The sequence below is a fragment of the Myiozetetes cayanensis genome, unplaced genomic scaffold (genome assembly GCF_022539395.1).
Source record: "Myiozetetes cayanensis isolate MyiCay16 unplaced genomic scaffold, myiCay2020 scf10, whole genome shotgun sequence".
Taxonomy (NCBI): Eukaryota; Metazoa; Chordata; class Aves; order Passeriformes; family Tyrannidae; genus Myiozetetes; species Myiozetetes cayanensis.
Window position 1 is genome coordinate 34330789 of NW_026086605.1, and position 16882 is coordinate 34347670.

The window sequence follows — 16882 nt, forward strand, 5'->3', positions numbered from 1 at the left end:
AGGTTGGACAGAGTTTGGAGCAACCTGGGCTAGTGGAAGGTGTCCCTTCCCATGGCAGGGGGTTGGAATGAGATGATCTTGAAGGTGCCTTCCAACCCAAACCATTCTGAGATTCATCTCTGGGTCTCTTGTCACTTGGAATGGCCCTGGGACCAGGGCTGTGCTGTTTGTGCCTGGGTTCACCCTGAGGACTGCAGGGAGGGAGGATATTCTCAGCACAACAAAGCTTACATTGCTTTTGCATGAATGCCAGCTCTGTGTAAAAGTCGAAGGTGGCATCTCGAGGGCTTTGGCATTTGCGTTGTGGCATTCTTGCCACGGTTCATGTCGCAAACAGGTTTGCTGCTCTGGCATCCTCCCTCCTTCCACCCCCAAAGGGCACCACACCAACCTGGGTCCTCCTCTGCTTCTGCCCCTCAGGTATCTGAACTACTTTGCCACCAAAGCCAGCCCCACCGGGGTGCTCCTGGACTTATGGGAAGCCGAGCACCAGGACGACGGTGACCTCAACACCCTGGCCAGTGCCTTAGAGGAGATGGGCAAGAGCGAGATGCTGGTGGTCATGGCCACGGAGGGGGACTGCTGATGATGCTCCCACGGCTGGTGGACCAGGAGGACGAAACGGGGGGTGAGGAGTGGTCCTTCCCCGACGGCTGGGGTGGGACACGTGTCCATCCTGAGCGAGGAAGGGCGGAGGCCACCGCTCCTGCTCCCTCCCCACATTCACTGTCAGCCTTAGAGACCCGCCCTCAGCGTTTACAAGCAATCCAAGTGTTACGCAGCGTTCCTCTTCCTCCTCCTCATGGCACGGGGAGGAATTAGGGCTTCTTGAGTCGGGATGGGGGCTTTCCTTTTCCTTCTTCTTTTGGGTTCCCCTCCTCCTCCTTTAATAGCATTTCTGCGTTGAAGAGACGAGTTCAATCCAGGCGAATGGCTTAACTCCTGTCAAAGGCTTCAGGCAGCTTAGCGAGGCAAATAAGAAAGAAAAAAAAAGGAAAAAAAAAAAAGTTTCTTAGGAAACGCAAATAATTTATTATCCAGATCTTTGGATGTGTCCTTTTTAAAAAAAGAAAAGATTAAAAAAAAAAAAAAAGAAAAAAAAAGGCAGATTTATTAATTTTTTTTTTTGGTGCGTGAGAGCAAGAGCGTTGCTGTGGTGGGGGTGGCAGAGAGAGAGATTTCAATGGACACACTTTTGTAGGGAAAAGCGTGTGATCCAAGTCAAGCAAAACATGTTTACATGTCCTGGGACCCCTGGGGAGTCCGTAGGGTGAAGTGCCTCTCTGCCCCTCTGGTTCAGGGCCAGCTTCCCAAGGTTTTTTTTTTTTTCCTTGCAAACTCCCCTTTCCCTGGCAGCGGTGCCCAGCGGATCGAGGGACTCCCTTCCACCTGTGAGGAGGGATGAGGGATGCTGCCCTGTACTTGGGGTTCAGGGTGGGGAGTGTGCATCCAGATATGGGTATTTTTAATGAATTCTTCCCTGGCATTGTTTGGGGGAGCTTTTTAGGATGACTGCGCCTTCATTTGCGTTAACTACAGTACAAACCAAAGATTTCGGTCCTGCACCAACCTCCAGACCCGGAGGCCAAAGTGGTGGGTGCTTTAAACCCAGCAGGATGTTGCAGTGAACACTCCAAACCTGGGCCCGGGGGTCAGAGGGAGGTGAGGAGTGACTTGGGGAAGGATCCAGGGAGAGCAGGGGGCTCATGCGCTGGGATGTGGCCTCACCTCGGGTCCATGTGCTCATGCCTGGTTTTTGATGCAGTATTTCAGCAGGGATTCAGGGAGGGATACCTCAGCATCCCCAAGTTGTGAGCCAGGCTGAGCATTTCCACGTGAGAGAGACGGCATCGTGAGCAGCGATCAGGTTTCCATCCCTCATTGCAGCTCCTGTTTTTCCCTTTAACAGGCTTTTTATAACGGTGGGGAAGTTGTGGTGTGAATGGAAGGTAATCAAGGGGTAGGCAGGAACCAGGTTCCTCACACGGATACGGTGTCTTGATGAAGGTAAAAATTTAGGTTGCCTGCAGATAGAAATAGTTACTCAGCGAGTGCTGTATCTTAGAAATTTGTCTGTTTTAAAGAAAAAAAATTATAGGAAGGGGGTGGTAAGCTCAGGATTAGGCTAGGCCACACGGCAAGGCTCTGGATTCTCCGTCAGTGGAAGTATTAGGAGCAGGTCCTGCTTTGGGCTGTGACGTGCAGTGTCCTGCCTGCAGAGCCCTGGCCCGGTGCCACGGGGTGCCTGTGTCGTCCCACAGTGTGCTGGGGACTGGAGCACACTCAGGGAGCCCTGGAGAGCATCACCTGCACAGGGCAGCTCGGGGAGAGCTTTCAGTATTGCTGGGGCACAGTAGGATTCCTCTGGGCAGTGATGGAACACGCAGAGCCACTCCCTGTTGCGTTTCGGGGTCTCTGGGCTTGTTGCTGGGTTTTCAAGGCTGTGGGAGAGAAGGGATCTTTTCCACCTGTGCCAGATGGGAAGACTGCTGCTGGGCGAGCTCCTGTGTCACATGGGAAGGGTTATATCCGTCCTGTAGCTTGCATCTGAGCGTTTCTGAGACCCCCATCTCTGAGCTAAGGAGGAATAAGCAAATTCAGAAAGAAATGAAGACTTGATGGATCAAACCAACTGCTGGTGGTTTAGAGGGCTCCTTTCTCGGTTCCCCGGTGTTCTCTTGTGAGATGAGATGCTCCTTCAGGTCGCCTCTGAATCTCTCTCGCTCCCATTCTCGCTGTCTCTCGTTGATGGATCACTGCACCGGCACGTTTGTCTGTCCATCTGTCCATCCATCCGTCCCGCCAGCGGGTGCCTCTGTCTCCATCCCCATCCGCTGCGTTCATCTTCCCTTTCCCTTTGGCAGGCAGCAGCCACCCGGCCCGGCTGTGCTTGGGGAGGTTCTCCCCATTTTCCACACCAGGGAACCTGTGTTGGCAGTGGGATGGGAGGGAGGCAGGGTTTGCCTCCCACCCCGGCCCCCCCGAGCACCTGTGCCTCTCTTCCATGGGTGCAGCTCCCAGGAGCCCTCCACGCCTCCCTCCACACCCAGGGGGTTTCTCCCACCAGGCCTTTTGGCAAGGGCAGCCCTGAGGTCCGTGTTGTGCTGGCAGTGTCCATCTCTTGCTCCGCAGTCTGTTTTCATATTTATGTGTCCAGGGGATGGGCCTGGTGGCATCCTCTGAAACCGCGTCTGTTTATTCTGTAAACTAAAGAAGTGTAAATAAAGTTTAGCATTCCTATTGTAACAAATTAATTTTTATGCAATAAATTATATTTCCTAGTCTAATTAAAAAAAAGAAAAAAAAAAAAGAAAAAGAAACAATCTGCTCCTCTCCTTTTCATCACTCGCTGCTGGTTCCTGAGGGGTTCAGCACCTGCAGGGATTCAGCTCTGGCAGTGTGGGGATCCCTGTGAGCATCCCTACAACCTGTTTTTGGCTGGGATGTCACAGGCGTGCCAGTGGGAGGATGTTGCTGTCGGAGTCCCTGATGGAGATGAGCTGGAGATTGACCGATGGGTTGTTTTAGACCTGCATGGGTGATTGTAAGGCGGGAGCCGAGCGCTACAGCCTTGCCTCTTCTCCAAGCCACCTTCTCCAGCAGTTCATTCCCTTCCCCAAGGGATATCCTGCAGAAAGCAGTGCCCCTTCCAGCAAGGACTAAGATCAGGGTGGCTAATTTGGGAAGGGGGAAGCACGGAGCTGCAATCTGCAGCTTGGACGTCCCTGCCCTCCAGCATCCCCCTGTGCTTCCTGCCTCGCTTAGGGACTACCGCTGCTCCCCTGCTTCAATTCCAGCAAGGAAACGAAGCCAGAACGGTTTGCAGAGGGATAGGAGGGTCCTTCTGAGCCTGCCTGGGCCACTCACTTCGTCCAGCTTGTCGGGACCGGGTGCCACCAGGAGATGGCAACGTTGTCCCTGGTGCTTGGCAGGCATGGGGATTCTGCAGCCAGTGAAAGAAAAGGGGAGGGAAGCGCTGCCCTGACAGCGCAGCAGTTACAAGGTAACCACGCAAAAGTGCCAAACCCTCCAAGCTGGGCTTTTCCAGCTCTGGATAGGGTGCTGAGGCAAGTGCCTTCTCAGGAGGGATAAGCTTTTCAAAGAATGATAGAACGGTCTGGATTGGAAGGGACCTTAAAGATCATCTTGTTCCTCCCCCCTGCCATGGGCAGGGACACCTTCCACAAGCCCAGGTTGCTCCAAGCCCTGTCCAACCTGGCCTTGGACACTTCCAGGGGTGAGGCAGCCACAGCTTCTCTGGGCAACCTGTGCCAGGGCCTTCCCACCTGCACAACCAAGAAATTTCTTCCTAATATCCAAACTAACCCTGCCTGTTGTCAGTTTAAAGCCATTCTCCCTTGTCCCTTTCTTTGCATCTGAATTCCTTTAACCTCCATCTCCCAGGCTGCTTTCCCTGAGCATCTTTTCCACTAAACCATCTTTCCAAGGGCCCAAATCCACAGATAGCTTTGACCGACTGGTGCCTGATTTCACCTGTTGTTCTCCTATGGAAATACCCAGCTTGCTCGATCCCCTTAGAATTCAGCTGCCCCAAACCCCTGCAGATGATACCTTGACCCCAGTGCCCGTGACAGGTTCAAAATCACCAGCCATCCCGTTGCTCAGCGTTGACAGATTTATTCTGCAGGAGAGAGGACATGCAGGAGCAGCAGAGCAGCACAGGGGCGTCCCTAAAACCTGCCCCCAGCCTGTATGGGGGGCTGTGTTGTTGTGCAGGGTCTCTGGGGTGTGGGTAGTGTTGTCTAGAGGGGCTGTGGTGGCTCTGGCCCAGCGTGACCTGGCTTTGTGTCCCCCCCCCTCCCTGCTGGGCTGTCACGGTCCCTTGTGCTGATGTGATCTGAGGCTCTGCTCCAGCAGCGGGTTTTTTGACGTGATGGATGGCAGCAGGTCAGAAACATCAGGCAAATCCCTCGGAGCTGATGAGCTACTGACTCGGATAGGCCGTGCCATCTCCTCAGGTGCTTTCCCAGCCTGGCACGTCAATGCGGATGAAAATCCCAAGGAGAAATCTCTGGAGAGAAACCCTGTGCTCCTCTCAAGCCTTTCCATTTCAGCACGTCGCCAGTGGGTGGGTTTGGTTGCGTGCTTCTGCTTGTTTTGCTCACAAAAGAGGGAAAAAAACATGAAAGCCTGCGTGTGTCTGGGGTTATTTTGACATCAGGGTGGCCAAGGCCACCTGGCCTGCTCTCCTGGCAGGCTCACAGGCTGGAGCTGGGTGGTGGCCCAGCTGTGCATGCACTGGTGCTACTGGGAGATGTCTGGGTGCCTCTGCGTTTTTCCCATAGGCAGATGTTGGTGGAAAAAAATCCTGACTAGACCATTTTGGGGTCTTCTGCAGAGAAGCGGAGGGCATTTTGCTTTGATGAAGAAAGGCTGGAAGAAGGGCTTTTTCCTTTCCTTCAGTGGAGGAAAAAGCAAGGAAGAGACACAGGTTGGTTATCGTTACCTTAGGGGCTGGAGGAGGGGAAGGCTAAAGGCAAAGAGCTGGGAGCAGGAAACAGATGATGTAAAACTCCTCTAATTTATTTGCCCACACAAATACAAATGAATTGGCAAAGCCTGTCCGATGGTTACAGTGGGGCCCCACCAGCTTATAATTTTCCTGCGTGGCTGCTGAGGGGCCAAACACATTTTTGGGCAAGGAAAAAGGGAAAGAAGGGCTAATGATGTTTTTCTTTCCAGTCACACCATGCTCTCAAGGTGAGTGTTTAAGTGTAGTTTGAAGAAGATTGAGGACTTTACAGTGAAATTCATCCTGATGAGGTGCTGCAGGAAGTACAGGGAGTAAAGCAGGATCTCAGGTAAGGAGCCCTAAATCTGACACAATATGTTCCCCATTGCACAAAAAAAAAAATCAAGCCAGACTGTGATTAACACTGATTTTCACAGAATCCCAGAATGGTTTGGGTTAGATGCTCATCTCATTTCAACACCTGCCATGGGTAGGGACACCTTCCACTATTCCAGGTTGCTCCAAGCCCCATCCAACCTGGCCTTGGATACTCTCAGGAATCCAGGGACAGCCACAGCTCCTCTGGGCAACCTGTGCCAGGGCCTGACTACCCTCACAGGGAAGAATTCCTTCCCAATATCCCATCTAACCCTGCCCTCTGGCAGCGGGAAGCCACTCCCCGTGTCCCTCTCCCTGTCCTGTCCCTCTCCAGCTCTCCTGGAGCCCCTTCAGGCACTGGAAGGGGCTCTAAAGTCTCCTTGGATCCTTCCCTTCTCCAGGTGAACACCCCCAGAGCAGTGGTGCTCCTGCCTCGCTCCAGCAGCTCCAGGTCCTTCCTGTGCTGGACATCCCAGGCTTGGACACAGGTGGGGGTCACCTGCGCAGAACAGAATTGAGGGGGCGGGGCCAGGACGGAGGGGCCCCACCCCCGGCTGAGCTGGGGCGTGGCCAACCCCAGAGTGGGCGTGTCCAATCCACGAGTGGGCGTGGTCGTGCTGTGAGGGGCGTGGTCAAGCCATAAAGGGGCGTGGCGGGGCTGTGCGGGGCCGGAGGCGGCGGTGGGGCCATACGGGACCCTCGTGAGTGCTGTGGGGATGGATGGATAGAGGGATGCAGGGATGCATGCATGTGTGGGTGGAGGAGTGGGCGGCTGGAAGGCAGGATGCGTCGTTCCCCGGTCCCGAAATTTTGCTCTTTTTTTTTTTCTTTTTTGTTTTTCTTTCGTGCAAAACCCCGGCATTTCCGCCTCCCCCGCGCTCTGCGCTCCTCTCCCGGGCGGGGGTTTCCCTGCCGCCGCTCGGGGTCGGTGCCCATCGCTCGGCGGGTCCCGCTGCCCCTGCCAAACCTCCTGCTCCCTCCCCGGGCCCTTTTTCCAGTGACGTTGTTGTGTCCCTGTGAGTCATTTTGCTCAGCCCGGCTGACGTCGCGTTTAGTTTACGAGGCGCCCCGCACAGCCCGGGTGATGCCGTGGTAGTTTACAAGTCGCTCCGGAAAGCCCGGCGGTGTTACTACCGAGTTTACACCTTGCTGTGCGGAGCCCCCGCGGCGCTGTTGGTTCGCCGGCTCTTGGGTTGTGTTTTTTAGAGCCTCTCATGAGCTCACTGAGGTTTCCTGCTCCTGCAAGGCCGAGGGCACGGGTTAATTATTAATTGCGGGCGGAAACGTGCGGGTGCTGCCGGGGTGGAACCTGCCGTGTGTCCCAGTCGCTTTTCGCGTGTCTTTCCGTCCCCGCGCAGAGCCAGTTCAGCTCACTCATCCAGCACTGCGGTGCACAGGTTGCCCAGAGGAGCTGTGGCTGCCCCATCCCTGGAAGTGTCCCAGGCCAGGTTGGAGCAACCCGGTCTAGTGGAAGGTGTTCCCTGCCTGTGGCGGGGGCGTTGGAACGAGATGACCCTCCGGTCATCTCCTTCCAACCCAAACCACTCTGCGATCCCATGATTTGCTGGGGCCACAGGAGGATGGAGCCCACGCACAGCAGCCTGTGGGCAGCGGTTTGTAACCCTGCTGCGATCACACCCTGGTGGGTGGTTGTTTTTGCAGCGTGCCGGCACGATGCACCCGGCAGCCGGCAGCGTCCCCCCGGACCAGGAGCCCCTGATCGAGGAGCCCCTGGGGAACAGGTACAGCCGGCCCAAGCCAAGCGACCACTTCCACGGGGCCTACGTTATCTTCTTCCTCCTGGGCGTTGGGTCCCTCCTGCCCTGGAATTTTTTCATCACGGCGAAGCACTACTGGATGTACAAGCTGCAGAACTGCTCGGACGAGGCCGGCCCGGCGGGGCAGGCGGCGTCGGACCTGCGGGTGAGTGTCCTGCTTCCAAGGTAGGAAAAAAAAAAAGCTGCTTCCCTTCCCAACATGCTCTTGTCCCCCCTCTGCCTCCCCAGAAGGTGAATGAACATCTCCTGGGGTCTTACTCGCTGCAAACCAAGAGGTGAAGTTTTATTTGGGGAAGCACAAATACTTGCGAGACAGATGCTTAAAACCACTCTGGGGGGGCTGTCTTTTACCTGCATTTGCAGTGGTAAGGTTTAAGGCGTGTCTAAAAAGTCGGGCTAAGGCTGCCTTTCATAGGGCAATTTCTGCAGTGCAAGGTGAAAATATCTTTGTGGAGGGTTGTTTTTTATTTTTGTCCTTCAAGACCCGGCAGGTGTGACATGAGGAGTATCTCCCTGCAGCAATAAACATCTGGCTTCTGGCATATGGGGCGAGGAGCTTGTCACAGGGCAATTGATGAGACAGCCTTGGGGGGGAGCACGTTTATGGCTTCCCTTTTTCTCCCCAGAAAAGCTGCATTCTCTCGGTCCTCTCCTGCCACAGCAGGATTAGTTCCCTGTGCCCCACCTTGGCAAAGCTATGGCTTTGTTTCTTTGTGGATGGAAAAAGTGTTGGAGCGATGAGGCTGCATTCCATCCTCCTCCTGAGGCCGAGCTTGTTCAGGTGGTTTGGGCACTTTTTTGTTTTCGTATAAACACAGAGCCAGGTGCGACGCCCACGTTTGCCCTCTGATTTCTCACCCCAGTACACCCACAGCTCCTTTAATTTTAATAATTATTAAGCCAACTGCATTTTTGATGGGGAGGAAGCAGAGTCCTCCTGCCAGGATGCTGAAGTAGAGGTGTGCTGGTGTAAATCAAGGTACTGGGTGGGTTAAATTGATGGAGCCCAAGGCCCTGCACTGCCTGAAGACCAAAGCTGTCTGCCCCTGTGCTAGTGAGGGTGGTCAGAGGGGAGTGAAATGTGCTCTGCCACCACGTGGCATGGTGTTCTTCCACATTCCCTTCATTCCACCCACTCTTCATTGCTTCTACATCACACTGGGCTGGGGTAATTCTTGAAAAAGCTGTCTTTAAGTAGGGTAAGTGTCCCTAGGTGTCTTCTGGCACAGCTGTATTCCTGGTCAGATCAACCATTTCTTTGTTGAAAAGGTTTTTCTCCTCTTTCTCCGTGGCCATGGGACGATGCCTTTTCCTCCCCTTTGTGAAAAGCAACGTGGCTTTTGCTGCAGTCTGAGCCTGATGACAATTAAACCAGTCAGCCCCATTTCTGCCCTGGGATGGTGAGTCCTGGGGCTGCAGCAGGAGGGTTCACCTGCACATGGAGCTTAGTTCTGGAAAGGTTCACTCCAACCTGCTCCTGTCTCCAAACCTGCTCACTGCTGCCAATTCCATGCCCTGTGCTCCAGGTAACACTCCAGTACCTTCAGCCACCATCATGGACCTGGATTCCTTTTCCAGCCTGGCAGGAGCTCAGCTTGGCTGCCAAGTCCAGGCTGGAGCAGAATAAAAACTACTTTGCAAAAGCATCTTGTGAGTAATTTGCCACCACGATGCTTTGTTCTTGTTTGTTGGGTTTTTTTAAGGCAGCGTGCTTGGAGGAGCTGTAGTCAATATGAGCTTAAACACTGCCATTATGTGCCTCAGCTCCGTGGCTGAGGGATGACACCTTCCCCCAGGAGAGGTGGAGCTGGGAGGAAGATGCCAGGTTTGCTTTCGGGGGTTATTGTTATTTGAGGCTCAGCAGAAAGGGAGAAGAGCTAGGTATAACCTGCACTGCCAAAAATGTGCTCTGAAAACTGTCTGTGATGAGTGGGAATACCCACACAGGGAGAAGAGTTACCACTGGAGGTGGATTAAAACCAAACGAGCAGGAGAGATGAGTATGGAGCCTGATATTTTCCACTGGATTAAATTTGCCACCCACCATTCTGCCGCTGCGTTAAAAACATTTAATATTCACCCAGTTCTCTTCTCACTGGTGGTGTGGGCCCACTTGTTGGGAATGAATGAATGTTTCCCTGGGATGCTCAAAACACAGCATCTCTGCTGGCTTACTTTGAGTGCACTTCTGCTTGGTGCAAAGTGTTACAAAGTCATTTTTCCTCCCCAAAAGCAAAGGAAAATGAGCTTGGAAGTACACATTGAGTGTCCCCAGGATGGACTGGGGGGATTGCTTCCAGTAGGTTGGTAAATAAGTTGTGGCAGCCAGCTTTGCATTTTGCTTTGTGTTTCCTCCTGTAATTCACCGTGTGGCTGTGGAGCTTTGAGCCTCCTGCTTGGCCAAGCTGGTGCTATAAGCACAGGTATTTTATGTCTCTGTCTATCTGGACCCTCTAGGAGTGATTATTACATTTCCTGTTGCTTACAGTGAACCTCCTGATAGGGAAGGATAGACGAACGTGCTTTTAAACTGATTAAAATGATACAAAGCTGTAAAAAACATAATGTAACGTGCAGACAAAGCGTGCCAAGTGCCTTCTTGGTCTTGGACGTGTTGTGGCCCTATCTCTGTAGCCGCATAATGGCAGAAAATGAAAGCCTATAAAGTGATAGGGGTGGATATGTAGGTCATCATCTTCTTTGTGATCCTTGTCCTACCTGCTTGCTGAGATTCCTGCAGAAAAAAGTGGGATTGAGCACCTCAAGGGGAGGAGAGGCAGCAGGCACGCTTTGACACATAAAATGGGTTGAAAATGTAAGTGTTTGGCTGCAGTCTTGGCCAAGAAATCTCTCTCCCTGTGCTGTGGTTATTGCTTTCTGTGTTCCCAGCCTGACCTCTGGGCTGGTGGAGATTCACTGGAGCTGCTGCCGACCTGCTCAGATGATGTACGAGGCCCTGGAGTTAATGGGTGTGGAGTCTGAAGAGAGTTTCTCTCGAGTTTCGTGTGTGCAGAGAGGGAGAAGGGGAGGGAAAGTTAAGTCCCTGTGTCCCTGCTCTAGGCTGCTTTGGCACGAGCTTGTTCTCACGTGTGGTGCCCTGGTCGTTCCCATCTCAGGCTTTCGAGGCAGTTGGCTAATAATAATATTAATGCTTTTGTGTCCTGGTTTATGAAAACCAGCCCTCAAGGACAATAAAACAGTCAGGGAGTTTGTCCACAATGCTGGAGCCAGCAGGAGAAATCCAGCCCTCCTTATTTCAGGTGGCGCCCCATGGGGCCAGTGTGGTGGTATGGCAGGTATTTCCTTCACCTCTTTTCCTTCTGAATTTGTGTCCCTAGTTTCCTGACATAGCACAGGGCTATGGGAAGATGAACTCCAGTATTCCCATGGCCTGTTGCCCTGAGCAGTTTGCAACATGTGCTAGAATGCAACGAGGTGGACACCCACACCATAACTCCCTATTGTGCTGTATTTAGGACCTGAAATTCATGTGTTGTTCTTCCCCTCCCCACCCAACCTTTTTTACTCTGTTTTTATTTTTTTTTTTTCCTCCTGGCAGGACTATTTTGAGAGCTACATCTCCATTGCTTCCACTGTGCCCTCGGTGCTGTGCCTGATTGGAAACTTCTTTCTTGTCAACAAGTGAGTGTTGCTCTGATCCTGGATCCTTGAGCCATGGCTCTCCCTGGCTTTGCTCCTGCCTTTCTCTGGCTTCAGCCTTGATTCCCAGCTCATCCTGCCTTTCCCTCAGGGGGGAAGCCACATGGCACCCTGAGCTCAGCTTCCCTGTGCAGCCAAAATTCCCCCCTCTGCCTGAGTTGCAGCCAGCTGAGATGAAGCGGGGTGAAGCCTCTTGCTCCCCACCACAGCACCCATGCCTGCAGTTGGCTTCAGTAAATCAGTTCCTAATAAATTCCATGGTTAATTGCTTGGAAACAAGTTTTCCCTCTTAAAAAAAATACCCTTGCTGTCACCAGGGGACCGGCTGACAAAAGCCATGCTCATTCAGGCGGGAGCGATGCCTTGTCCTGGTCTTACCAGCCCCCTGAACCGGGTTAAGGAATGGACCATCTGCACCTTGTTGCAAGCTTGGCTTAAATCTACAAGGGCCTCCTCCCTTCATTTGTACCCTTCCTTATGCCAGGTCAGGTTTGCAGGCGTGTGTTTGTGTGCCTAATCTCCAGATCTCAGCTGCCGGACGGGCTCCCTGCCTCTCTCCACCTCCTCGCTGCTGTGTATTCCTCATCTCCCCCCACCTCTCTTTATGTTCTTCCCTCCCTCTGGCAGCAGAGGAGCTGCTGTCCCCCCCGTGTCACGTTGCAGTTTAAAGGCAGGAGTGTGCTGTGCTGTCCCCAGGGTGCCTGCCAGCGTGCGGATCCTGTCCTCCCTCTTCGTCATGCTGGCCGTGTTCCTGGTGATCACGGTGCTGGTGAAGGTGGACACCTCTGCCTGGACCACCCCCTTCTTCGCCCTCACCGTGGGCTGCGTGGCCGTGGTCAGCAGCGCCTCCACCGTCTTCTCCAGCAGCATCGTGGGGCTCAGCAGCTGCTTCCCCATGAGGAACTTGCAGGCCCTGATCTCAGGTGGGTGACCTTTCCCTCCTCCCCCCACCCGGCCCACGCCGGGATCGTGAGCTCGGGCTTCCCCCTGGCTTTCTCTCTGCCTCTCTCCTGCATCTGGGGGTTTCGTCACACGGGGTTTGTTTTGGAAACTTGGCTTTGCCTAATGATAAAGGGAAGTTGCTGAAGGAGAAACTTGCTCGGTCACATGGGCTTTGGTTTCTGTAAATACCCATAAACTGACCCTGGATACTCGCTGGGTGCAGGGAGAAGGGGGGAAGGAGATGACATCCCTCCGCTCTGCTATTTCCAGCTGAGGGATCTTCAGCTTTGCCCTGTCTCCTCCTTTCTTCTTAGCATTTCCATGAGTGATGAGGGGCAGGTTGGGAGCTGTGAGTGATGAGCTCCCTGGAGCTTTGGTAACGTTATAAATGTGCTGTGGAACGGTTGACAAACCAAGAGGGGAAGGGGAAAAACTCAGGGATGGAGAAGTTTTTCCTGGGGCCACGACAGGAATGTTTTAATGAGTTTATCCCAGAGGGGGAAAGCACCACATTCCTGAGATGGCATTCCTGCTGCTGGTGGCTTGAATTCCCATCTGGGGGAGTGCAGAAGGGAGGCGATTATCTTTGTGCCAGTGGAAAGACAGGTTTAGTCTTTGGAAAGGGTTTGGACTTTCTCTGCAGGACTTGGGACATGCAGGCTCAGCAGGTTGGTCCCATCCTGACCCGTGTGTGTGCTGGGGCTGTGTTGGAAGTGGATGCAGGATGGGACCCACAAACACAGTGAGGTGTGGGAATGGAGAGGAGGTGGTCTGTGCATGTTGGAAGGTGTGAGTAAGAGGAGGATGCTGGTTCTGGGTTCCCCCTCCTGTTCTCTGTCCCTCGTCTGTGCCCCCCTGGTTGGTCTGGCTCAGCGCCCGTGCTGAGCTCCGTCTGTTCCCACACACAGGCCAGGCCATGGGCGGCACCATCAGCGCTGTGGCCTCTGTGATAGACCTGGCAGCAGCAGCCGATGTCACCGACAGCGCCCTGGCCTATTTCCTCACTGCTGACATCTTCATCGTGGTCTGCATCATGGTGTACCTGCTGCTGCCCAGGCTCGAGTACTCCAGGTGTGTGCGCCCGCTGCCAGGGCATCCCGTGGGCACGGGAGGGTTTGCTGCTGCCAGTGCTGAGCAGGGGTTGCTGGGGGAAACCTGTGGGATGCTCCCTGTGCTGATCCCTGCCCTGTCACCCCTCAGCATCCCGCTTGGAGTGCTCCGGCGCCTCCAGCCGCGCTTCCCCATTTCACCGAAACCACAGACCGAAACTGGGTTTCTGGCTGAGTTTCTGCCAAGCTTCCCCAGGGTCACCAAGTGCTGTTTCGGAGGCTCCCAAAATCTGTGGAGTCAGCTGAGAGCTGTGATCTGGAGGCAGCCAGCCAGGCCCCCACAGGGCGTCCGTGCCTGCCACATCCCGCACTGATGCACGTGAGACGTTGGTCTCGCTGGTGCTTGTAACCCTCAAAACCCCCTGCCCCCCAAATGCCTGCGTGCAGCAGGTCCCCTCTGTGAACCATCAAGGGTGTAATGGGATCCCCATGGCGAGGAAAAGGGGCTGGGTGGGTCTCTGGGGGTTTCACCTCTCTGTAGGAGGTGGGAGCTAGAGGTGGGATGAAATCGCTGGGTCTGGCAGGTATCCCTGCATCACCAGCTTCTCTCCTGCTCTCTCTCCAAATCTCAGTTTATTAGCCACACACGGGCTAATAGAGCCTCCCTCCTTCTCTTTCTCCAGGTATTACCTGAGCAGCCAGAAGGAGAGCCCATCTCTGGCTACTGTGCCACCCAACAGCTCTGCAGAGGACGAGGCAGAGCCGGGAGGCACCACAAATTCCTCCCTCCTCACAAAAAGCACTGGCATCCCCCCGCTCCGCCCCATCCTGCAGAAGACAGCCCTCCTCGGCTTCTGCCTCTTCTACGTCTTCTTCATCTCCATCATCATCTTCCCTTCCCTCTCCTCCAACATTGAGTCAGTGAGCAAGGCCTCGGGGAGCCCGTGGAGCACCAAGTACTTTGTGCCGCTCACCAGTTTCCTCCTGTACAACTTTGCCGACTGGTGTGGGAGGCAGATCACGGCCTGGATCCAGGTGCCCGGCCCCAAGAGCAAGCTGCTGCCCGCCCTCGTCCTCCTCAGAACCATCTTCCTCCCTCTCTTCATCCTCAGCAACTACCAGCCCCGGGCTCACATCCCGACGGTGCTGTTCGACCAGGACGTCTACCCTGTGGTCTTCACGGTGCTGCTGGGGCTGAGCAACGGCTACCTGGGGACACTGGTCATGGTCTACGGCCCCAAAATCGTGCCCAGAGAGCTGGCCGAGGCGGCAGGGGTGGTGATGACGTTCTACCTCATGCTGGGGCTGGCTGTGGGGTCTGCCTGCGCCGTTTTCGTGGTCCACCTTGTGTAGAGGGGCAGCTGGGGCAGGAGGATTCCCTCAGTTTGTGATGCTGCTGTTGGGTATTCAGGTTTTTGGTTTTTTTTTTTTTCCAAAAAAAAGTCAGGCATGCCACAGTTTTGAGGTAGGCTGCCTGTCTTGGGAGGGGGGGTGGTTGCATCCAGGGGGATGCAGAGGGAAAGTCTCCCTTCTGGGAAGGGGTATCCCCTGTGCTTGGGGAGGTCCTCACGGACGTGTCACTCTCCAGCTTAGTGGAGCAAACAGACCAAAAAGGGCTCGTCCTCCCCAGGGAGCTCAGGGAAGCACCAGGGGCACAGGGATGCTGCTCTCACCCCAGTGCCAGGGAGTGGCCTGTTGGGGCCACCGCGCTGGTTTTAAGCTGAACCCAGGACTTTTGGGGGCACCTTGGGTTTTTTGCTGCCTCACTGTTACAAGTTCAACCCCTGCAGGGGTCAGGGATACCCCCTCATCAAACTGTGATGGTGGTGCTGAGCTAAAAGGGGTTTGAGCCCTGGAGCACCTTCACACAACTCTGGGAGCAGATAGCAGCTGTGCCAGGGATCCGCTTTGCACGGATTTCCTACAATCATTCCAGAAAAAAAAAACCAAACATATATAAGGGAAACCTTTCCACTTGCACTCTTGCTTGCTTTAATTCTTCCAGGTAAAATGGAATTGAGGGATCATCCACGTCCCAGCAAGGTGCTGTTAGTGCTGGGGCCTGTGTGTCATGGCCAACCTGAGAGCATCTCTCCTGCTGTGACCGTGGGGGGGTGGTGGTTGTGGACACCAACTTACCTGGCTGAACCCCAGGGAAAGTGAAAGGCTGGGTGGTCCTAACCTGAGGTTTTTAAGGTGGCTTTAGTCTGTGCTGAGAGAGGTCCATGAAAGGCAGGGAGAGGTACGAGAGGGGCTCTGGTGTGATGTTCTCAGCAGAAATCTGGTTAATTCATGTAGACAAACAGCATATGGTCTCCAGATGTGTTAAGAGGGGTGAGCTACTGTGACACCCAAAAAGTACAGCCCACCCAAAGAGGACTGGCTTTTAAAGTCACTTAAACTCCCATGTGCCAGCGCAGCCTGGCCTAAATCCAATTATTGTATTTATTTTCTTAAATTGGCTGAATTTATGGTCTAGGAGAGGTGAACTGATAAGCAAGGGTGTGATAGCAGAGCTTTACACTGCAGTGATGACTGAGGGGTGCTGTCTATGGAAAATAATTCCTTTAAGACTCAGTTGTTAGCAGATGTTCTATTAGAGGAATGTTCTCTCAGCATCTCCTGCTTGTCCAGGTGGTGGTGGAGCTCCTGGTTGGGGTTGCCAGGCATCTCCATGCTGGGCTGGATGTGGGGCTCTGCTGGGAGAGCAACAGGATTTAGGGTGGTTATTGCCATGGGGTAACATGTAGGCTTGGTGGACATTGGGTTTTTTTTTTATAATAATCCTTTCCAGCATTTAGTTTGGGCCTGTTGGCAATACCCACACAGAGCTTTGCTTTATGGCTGGTTTTTATTTCAACATAAAATCCAGACACAAGTGGAAAATGTACCGGGCATGTGGCAGCGAGGAGCAGCTTTATGGCACATGCATGGGCACGTGTGGGCTCTTAACCCTGTCCCTTTGGTGGCTTTGGAGCCCTTCAGCCCCCAGCACTTGGCCAGGGACTGCCCTGACCCGGGTGAAGGTCCACCCAAGGGCTGAGGGCAGGGATGCTGAGTGCTGCCCAAGGGGGGTCAGCACTCCCATCGCCTCCCTGGGCACTGGAGTAAGGCAGTAGTTGGTCAAAAAGCCCAAAACTAACTTTGTGTTGGCAACCAAAAAGTTCCTTTGAGGCCTTCATGCTTCCCAGGTGAGAGCCTGCCCTGTGCTCTGCTCTCCCCAGCTTGTATCTTTTCCTCCCATCCAAGGAATGATGACGAGATTCTGCTTGTTTTCTCAATGCTTTACATCTCTGCTCCTCCTCTCCTTCGTGTTATGGACCAAATACATCTTGAGGCAGAACTTAATTGTGTGGTACCGTTGCTAATAAAAATAATTCTTGATCCTGTGCAAGTGCTGGTGTCTGGAGTGATTTCTCTTGGAGATGCACTGATGCATGCAGTTTTAGCTGGCTTTTTTTTCCTCCTGGTCATCCCTCTCTCCCAGCCTAGACTGCAGACTCTGAGAAACCACTGGCAAGGGCCAGGTGAAGGAGCCACGAAAGAATTGCTTCGAGAGGTGTTCTAATTGAACATCCCCAAATGATGTGCAGGTAGGCAGG

The 16882-nt window shown here is 53.8% G+C and overlaps 2 protein-coding genes across 12 annotated transcripts in view; both read left to right on the forward strand.

The window, feature by feature from the left end:
* The window catches only part of UNC5B (unc-5 netrin receptor B), an 87410-nt gene extending 84119 nt beyond the window's left edge, over positions 1–3291 (forward strand). For all 11 annotated transcript variants that reach the window (XM_050305613.1, XM_050305614.1, XM_050305615.1 and 8 more), the window contains one exon: positions 421–3291. In XM_050305613.1, coding sequence (XP_050161570.1) covers positions 421–586 — 166 coding nt within the window. In that variant the 3' untranslated portion in view covers positions 587–3291. The remainder of the gene's footprint in view (positions 1–420) is intronic.
* A 3239-nt stretch (positions 3292–6530) lies between these two features.
* On the forward strand, positions 6531–16665 carry SLC29A3 (solute carrier family 29 member 3). The gene is made up of 6 exons (XM_050305656.1): positions 6531–6552; positions 7514–7774; positions 11189–11271; positions 11986–12212; positions 13140–13302; positions 13964–16665. The coding sequence occupies exons 2-6, from the start codon at positions 7526–7528 to the stop codon at positions 14631–14633; spliced, it is 1392 nt and encodes a 463-aa protein (XP_050161613.1). The 5' UTR covers positions 6531–6552; positions 7514–7525; the 3' UTR covers positions 14634–16665.
* The last annotated feature ends 217 nt before the right edge of the window (positions 16666–16882 follow it).